Source organism: Strigops habroptila, chromosome 8 (genome assembly GCF_004027225.2).
Source record: "Strigops habroptila isolate Jane chromosome 8, bStrHab1.2.pri, whole genome shotgun sequence".
Classification (NCBI taxonomy): domain Eukaryota; kingdom Metazoa; phylum Chordata; class Aves; order Psittaciformes; family Psittacidae; genus Strigops; species Strigops habroptila.
The window spans coordinates 2,827,224-2,835,500 of record NC_044284.2 but is presented as its reverse complement, the minus strand read 5'-3'; the positions used below and the strand labels follow the sequence as shown (position 1 = coordinate 2,835,500).

At 44.0% G+C, this 8,277-nt stretch overlaps 1 protein-coding gene across 1 annotated transcript; it reads right to left on the bottom strand.

Annotated features, from left to right (window-relative positions):
* Window positions 1–467: 467 nt before the first annotated feature.
* On the bottom strand, window positions 468–7,719 carry F3 (coagulation factor III, tissue factor). The gene is made up of 6 exons (XM_030496304.1): window positions 7,617–7,719; window positions 5,920–6,034; window positions 3,670–3,854; window positions 3,110–3,291; window positions 2,824–2,983; window positions 468–1,676 (listed from the first exon to the last, which is right to left on the bottom strand). Exons 1-6 carry the CDS (start codon window positions 7,684–7,686, stop codon window positions 1,537–1,539), a joined length of 852 nt encoding a protein of 283 aa, XP_030352164.1. The 5' UTR covers window positions 7,687–7,719; the 3' UTR covers window positions 468–1,536.
* Between the last annotated feature and the right edge of the window lie 558 nt (window positions 7,720–8,277).

The window sequence follows — 8,277 nt, the reverse complement described above, 5'->3', positions numbered from 1 at the left end:
GTTTTGTTTTCCTCCTTCTGTATAAAAGGGGAATTGAAGAACAAAGAAAACTGCTGTCAACCACACTCAAGTTCAGAGGAGCCTTAATCTACACAAAGAAGGGATCTGTAATAGAGCAGGGGTGAAAAACATAAAATACAAGTCTGTAAAAAGGGGTAGATTGGGATATTAATTTTACCTGATGTTATTTCTTCTCCCAAATGCAGTGAATATCTTCTTTTAAGACACATACAAAGCTTTGAGACATACAGTCAGTTAGTACTAACTACAAAATGCACTTTTTTTTTCCCATTTGTTCTGATTTGGTTTAGCAGCGGTTAGCAATTTAGCATCATTAGCAGCAGCAAATCCCAGCATTAGCTGCAGCTTGCCTCCACTGCTGGCACAAGAGAAGTCTCTTACATGTGTTTCTAATTTGGTTCTGGAATAAATATTTTGCTTCATTTAAAACAAAAGAAGCCAAAGTCTGATTTTGCCAGTCACCTTTATTTCCCTAGAAAAGTATAAATTACCATCATAAATACACACATCACCAGTATAAAAATTAGATTCTCATTTATAAAATAAATATTAAAATAGTCAAAGCAACAGGTACCTCCAAGGCCCATCACCGAGATGATTTGATTCTGTACCACATAAGCTATGCATTCACTAACTGTTTAATTAAAACCAAGGTTTAAAATGCAGTAAATACTGCTACCTACTCAGTGCTTGCATGAAGTGAGTTACTACTGACTCAAAAACTGCAAAGCATTTGTTGTAACACTTACTTGGAACCATCAGATTAGCCTGTCTGCATAGCTCTAGGTGTAGTGTAATCTGGACATACTTTCTGGATGGATAGCAGCTACCTGCTTCAAGAGTGTTCCTTACAAGTCACCAGTACAGTAGTTTCAGCTGATTTACCTTTGTCTCTATCCAAAGATAAATAAACAAAGTTAATTTTATCCAAGAAGTGCAGAAATCATGGTAGCGTCTTTGTCACACCTGAACTACCAGATCATTTCCCCAGTTAATAATGTTAAAAGAAAGTCAGATAAATACAGGTTTTGTTTCATAGAAACAAAAAGATGTTCCTTTTCCTTAGGTAAAGGACACATATTTCTCAAAAGTAGTGTTTTTCCCCCTCACAAGTACCATAAATCTCCTGGCTCAAAAAGGCCATACTTCCAGAATGGCTGTACCTGGTCAAGTCAAAGTCCATCTAGTTCAGAATCCTGTTTCAAACAGGACAACAGAAGGCGTTTGGGAAGAGTGTATGAGCAGGGTTGGGCTACTGAAACAGGTCACCAGAAAACTCCTCCAGCCACTGATGACCCAGGATTTTTTCCTCTAGAGTTTTCATCTGTGACTGTAACAGATTTTTGAATCCATGTAAAGTTTGGGCTTCAAAATTCCTATATTAGAGAGGCTAAAAGGCTTTGCCATATTTCCCAATTTATGGGTTTTGTTGTTGTTGGTTGGGTTTTTTGGGGTTTGGGTTTTTCCTTTGTTTTTGGACTGTTGTTAAACATTAGTGTTGATAGTAACTTTTCCTTAGACACCATTAAGTGGTTCCTTTTCTCTTGCAGCTTTTGCCTTCTTGCGTTTACAGAGGATCACTGACAGGACAACAGCAGAGGTGATGATCGCAATCGCTATCACTGCTATGATGATAAAAACTTCTGCTCCGTACTCTGTGGGGGAGAAAAAAAACATTCCAGGATTCAGGTACCAGAAGCCATAATGTCACAGTGCTCCAAGCTCTTAGAACCCGCTCCACTGAACTAAAACGTGCTTTCTGTATTTTAAGTATCACAGGAGTGGAGTGACTACCTCAGTGTGAGCTGAATTTGTTTTAACCTGAATTTGTTGAACTGAGGGAAAGGTATATTTCACCTGGTTCACACCAGATTTTAATCTAGTTTAGTGCACTAAAAAATACCACCAGAGGAGTAAGTCAAACCATTCCCCTTACCCCTGCACTACTTCTGTGAAAGTAAGTCCAAGCAGAAATTTATTCTAGCTTAGAGGCTACCAAACACCAACAGAGGAGATTTCTATTCAAGTTGTACTTTACTAGAATTCAACTACTGTGATAAACAAAAATATATATCTAGACAAGAAAGGTAATTTGGGAGAGTTGATTTGCTAGTTTTAGGAGACATTTTCTAGAGTGCAAATATTCTTATCTGGTAGAGAAGAAAGATACAGTACAGCAATTCAGTATTATTTAATCACTATTGATGACTTCACATTGAAGAAAGTGTTATTCAGATTGTTTGTCTGGAATTAGACTGACTGATTCACCAACCACTCCCTATTTACCAGTAAAGAAGTAACCTGCCAACCTCTGACCTTGTCATCTAACAGTAAAGGAAGTCTTAGTCTCAGTATCTGCTTTTGAGATAGTAACTGAAGTTCAGTTCAAACTACAAGTCAATGGTTTCCAGCACTCCTATGCTTCAGAGCTAAATCCTTCAAGCATTTACTGTGGGGGCCATTATTGGAAAGGATCTGAGGAAATCAATCAGGAAACATCAAAATGAAACTGACGGCTAGTGATGCGATCTGAAACCTCAGTGACCAGTCATCAGCTCATACAGTTTAAAAGTAATTAAAACAGTTGAGCAAAACCCTAAAACCAACCCCAACAGCTAAAGATGATGGGCTCCTACTTAGCATGAGTTCTTCCCATGAGTTTCCATGTTCAGACTGTGTCCTCTCTCAGTTTATTCGATAACAGGCATCACAATTTAAGGAGGTGTAAAAATACGCTCAGAATCAAAGTGACTTTTTGTTAGAATGCTATAGACTGTATGACAAACTTCACCAGATGCTTACCATCTAAGATATTCCTTCCTATACTGGTACAAAGCACCATGCTTTCTTGACCATTGCGGTTTTCTTTGCGGGAGGGAATGATTCCCTGTATGTAGAAGCAATAGTTCTTTGAGCTGTCAACGCTTTCTTCAAATGTATTGCTTTTTGTTGTTGCATCTTTCTGTAAAGGAAAAAAAAATAAAAATAATTCATTAAAGTGTCCTCTGCAGACGTGTTACTCTTAAGGTAGCACAGGAATTGTGTAGCTGTAATACAGCTACATGTAAAAAGTAGAGTTAGACCTTACCTTCCCAGAACTTTGATCCTTCCAGTAATAGATTTTGTATTCCAGGTCATTTTGGAAGATATCTCGAATACTTTGAAAGCTTCCATTAGGAAATGTGTATGGTGTAAGCGGATCTTGGAACACAACATTCAGTTTGGAACCTTTTTGTGTGTAGTTCTGTATCTCCGGTTTTCCGAGAACAGCTAAAGAAGCATTTTCAGAATTAAAATCTGACATCATCCTTTCTCTGCAACATGCTTTTTATTGTTCCTCCCTCCCTCCACTCCCTTCCCTCCTCAAATCTGTTACAAGTTTACAGAGCCAAAGTAATACAGTGGAATCCTGGACTATTAACAAAGATAAAATGGTCTACTCACTGCAGTGAGAAACAAATGGTAACTAAAGCCTTACACACTCCCCTGCAACTGGGAAAGCTTCATGCCTGAATTTCTTCTTCTCAGGTAGCAGTATGGCTACTGTAAGAATCTATAGGTAAAACCTCTTGGCCCACTCCCAACCTTGTTTGAGTCAATGGAAGTAATCTTGAAAGGAAGTTTCTGGCAAGACTGAATCCTACTTACTCTGACTGTAAGGTGTAAATTTTTCAGAGACTGCGAAAGGTGGTTCTTCAAAGTTATCCATCCCTGAGGACATTACAGACAGGATGTGTGCTGTATAGGTCTCTCTCACGTTCCTGAGCAGGTCAGTGACATCACACTCTGTTTCTGTTGTCAGTATGCATTTCTTTTTGGTGTCAGATGTCTGCCTGAAAAGAGCAGGAAAGAAGCGTCAGCACTTTCCAACCAGCCTTTTACACATTCAGAAAATTTAAAAAACACTTTTCCCCCCTCAAACTATAGATTTCCCTCACCCAGTGGAACAGTCTTGTAGGTGTGCTAGGCTGAAAAGGACAAGAAAAAAGGTCCAAACCCACTATCCTGTACAATTATATTTTATGATTCACAGTAGTATCAAGTAAATGAAGTGTGATCCATATTAATTACAGAAATGTGTTATTGGATACATCTATGAATTAAAAATTTAATTTTTTATATGAATTGAATAGAAACCATAAGTAGTTCTGATTTTTTATTTTTCTGCAGTTGACTTCTTTAAATAAACCCCATAAGATGCATAAATCACTTTGAAAGTGTTACCCCTGAGGCATCTGAAAACTATTGCCTTAAGAAACACCAGTTATCCCAGGAAGTTCTGTTGACACCAATACTAATTGTTTAATGTCTCCTCGTGTATGTCACTTGGGTTTGCATTTATGCAGGTGCAAATGACACTAAGAACCAGACAGTAGCAGCAATTTTCACTGCAGAACTAGAATATTGGCAAAACCCATGACCCCTGCACTTCTCTTGATTTTTAGATTATAGGAAGCGGATCCGTTTACTTGAGAAATAAGAATGAAACCAGGAAAAAGGTTTACGTCCCCATTTTACTTCCTAATAAGAAGGAATGGAAAAACAGATTTGATATTACTGCTTCAATTCTTTTCCTGGATTATGCTGGTGAACTGAGGCAAGTTAAAAACTCTGTGATCTCAGCTGAAAGAGCAAGAGTGTCAGCTCTTTGGAATTCACAGCTGAGTTTTCCTCCAAGTAGGTCAAGTTATATTGAAAAGTCATCTGAACTCCCTTCTCACTTCACCGGATGTCTTATGGTGTCACAGGTCAGTTAGTGACAGTGTCCTGGAGATGCCTTGAAAAGGGACAGTGGGGACTGGATCTTTGGGATCAAACATATGTACTCTGCAAATGTACACAGGTGAGAAAACAAATATTTCAGCACACTTCATCCATAAGAGCACCTTGTCTGAAGAAGTGCCTCTGCACTGTCAGAACTATACCCAGTTCTATACTGCATCTTGGACAAGCAGACTTCAATTTTTTTGCAAGCACATGTGGCTGGAAAGAAACTTCAGATTCATAAATTTCATAAAATTCATTCTGTCTGTGCTTTTAAGTCTATTAATTTAACCACTCCCTGAAAGAATAAGTGAGCACTTTAGGCCATTGCACTGATATTTCATCCATTAGTCATGAGAGCACTCTCATTTCTATGCCCCTTTTAAAGACTACATAGTAATTTTCATTACGATGTAAGAGTTGATGATGCCGTTTCCCCTTAGGGCAAGTTTAATAATGGGATGTGAATTAATATGAGAGCTAAGAATAGCAGAGATTTATTATTGAACTTCATGGAAGTTTTCATGCAGTACTGAAAGAGGTGTTAAGACACTTCACATAAGGTGGCTACTTTCTATGTGCACAATATTTCACAGCTTACATAAAACATGATGACAGAGGAAGTCTCAACAGAGGTAGACAAACAAAGGTGATTTTTAGTATTACCCAGAGAGACAAATTAGTCATTTACTATGATTCAAGAATTAGAATAAAATGTAGACTCATATTTATCACACACCTCCTAAGACCAAAGATGAAAGACTCGGTCCAGACACCTTGGAAGACACAAAAAGATGAAGTTCTGCCTAAAACATAGCATGTCAGACCGAGTCTCAACTTCTCCAAAGTACCCTTGCCTAGATCTCCAGTGCAGCTTGCCTGCACCAAACTTCAGAACTGAAATACTAATCTAAAGCTCAACTCTCCATTTCTGAAGCTGGTGAAACCAGAAGCCTGAATCAGATATTCTTGTAGGTGGATACAAAGTAGTATTAACAGCTGGGTTGGCAATTTTCCTAAATCCTCGTGTTTGGGCTCTTTTCTTGTTACATTCAGTCTCAGAAATATTCACACACTCTATTTGCATTGTCTTCAATTGCCATGAATGGACACACCTTGGGGTTATCTACTTACCCATGGATTTCTACTGTATAGAGGTAACCTGATGGTTTTGGTTGCCACTGTAGTATAGTTTTAAAATTGATTGAAGACCAAGTTATATTAACTGCTGTTGGTAGTTCTGGATTGCCTTTAAATACAGAAAAGAGTGCCATCAGTCATACTGTATGTATATTTTGGTTCCCTGAAGTCTCTGTTTACTTAAACAAAGCAGTTGCTCTTAATTGCTACTTGGAAAAGTTCTTTTTGGGTAAAGGCTTGGTCCTGCCCTCTGGGCTCATTCTCATCTTACTAAAGGAATGTGTCCTGGCAGAAGCAAGAAATGGGAGAAGAAAATTATTTTCCCTCATGTAACTCTGCAGTTCTGAGGTAACTTATTTGGAGTTCTGTCTAATGCTTCCTTTCTGATCCAAGACCTCAGAAGAAGCTACAGAAGCTTGAAGATACTTGAATCCTGTGTTCAGTTCTGGGCCCCTCACTACAAGAGAGACATTGAGGTGCTGGAGCGGGGCCAGAGAAGGGCACCGGAGCTGGTGCAGGGCCTGGAGCACAAGTGTGATGAGGAAAGGCTGAGGGACCTGGGGGGGTTTAGTGTGGAGAAGAGAAGGCTCAGGGGGGACATTATCGCTCTCTACAAGTGCCTGACAGGAGGATGGAGCCAGGAGGGGGCTGGTCTCTGCTCCCAAGGAACAAGGGATGGGACAAGAGGAAATGGCCTCAAGCTGCACCAGGGGAGGTTTAGATGGAGCTGAGGAACAATTCCTTCCCCAGAGGGTGCTCAGGCATTGGAACAGGCTGCCCAGGGCAGTGCTGGAGTCACCGTCCCTGCAAGTGTTCACACACCGTGTAACCGAGGCCCTCAGTGCCATGGGTTAGTGGTGGCCTTGGCAGTGCTGGGAACGGTTGGACTGGATCATCTTAAAGATCTTTTCCAACCCACCTGATTCCATGAGCATGAAGTACCAAACAAATGTGATGTGGTTCAAGCTCATCCCTGTCTGTATTTGCTGCAGAAGGCCTTAGCTCCTAGTTTCCCTATTTATTTATTTTGGGAAGATGGAGTCTTTAACACCCAGCGGCTGCCCTGCAGTTACTTGTGAGGGGGGCTCCCCGCACATGAGCTCACCGCCACGCTCAGGTGCAAGGGAGGACATCACAGCCGCTTCAGGGAACTGCCTGGGAGGAAGCCCGAGTGGAAAGCCCCGCGCAACCCCTGTAACCTCTGGAAACCAGCCCTTCCCTGACCCAGATCCTATTTTCTAAACACCATCTTCTCTGCCTCAACAAGCTCGGAGCTGGGGACAAGGCGAAGAGATCTCGTAGACCTCGTTACTGCAGGTCAGCAGCTCCCTGCAGCAAGCCCCTGAGGCTCCGGTTATGGTTATGAAGGACCTTCCCCTCAGCACACACCAGCGCTTGGCGACCCGCGCCACCCGGTGCTGAAGCGGGGTCCGCTCGGAGCCGGGGCCCGCCGGCGGTGGCGCTTTCCCGCCTAAAGTCCCGCGCGAGGCAGCCGCTGCCGCCCTCCCCACAGCCGATCCCCGCTCCTCAGCCGCCGGCCCCTCACCGCAGCCGGTGTCCCCCTCACCGCAGCCGCCGCTGCGGGGCGGCTCTGCCTGCCGTCCAGCCTCTCTCCATCCGAAGAGCCGAGCACCGCCGCCTTATCCCACCCGCCCCGAGCCAACACCAGCGTCCCGCCCAGCGCTACCCACCGGCGGCGGCCAGGCTCCACAGCAGCGCACTCAGCAGCAGGGCCGGTCCCCCGGCGGCGGCACGCAGCATCCTCAGATAGCGATCCGGCGGTGTCCCGGTGAGCTGCTGGCGGGGCGGGAGACGCTGACTTATATCTGTGCGAGGAGAGGCGGGGACTGCCGCCCGGCGAGGGAGGGAGGCGGTGGGAGCGGCGGGGTGGCCGGCCCGGCGGGGTCATGGGGAGCGGGGCTGGCGGAAGCGCTCCGGCAGCGCTGGGTTGAGCAAGCGGAGCGGGGGATTTTCGAGGAAAGCGGCGCTGCTGCAAGGAGAGGGGCGCTGAGCACGTCCCCCGGGCGGCTCCAGCCCCGGCACCGTGTCCCCGGGCGCAGGCCCACCTGGTCAGGCTCGCAGCCCGCCTTCTCGGTGTCCCCATACGCTTGTACCAGCGCTGCGTTCCCCTCTGTTGGCCAGAGGATGGAATATTGGTGAAGCTGGGCAATACTTGCTAGCCACCTTCACCCCCTGCAAGCCTTTGGCTGGCTGTGAAGGGCGAGGGGGGGTAGCACCACCCCGACTTGGAAATGACTGCTCTGGAGGGCAGCTGGTGCTGTGGAAGTGGTGTTGGGTTAGTTAACTGAGGTCCTGTAAATTCCGAAAGGCTAAATATGTCAATTCTTGCCT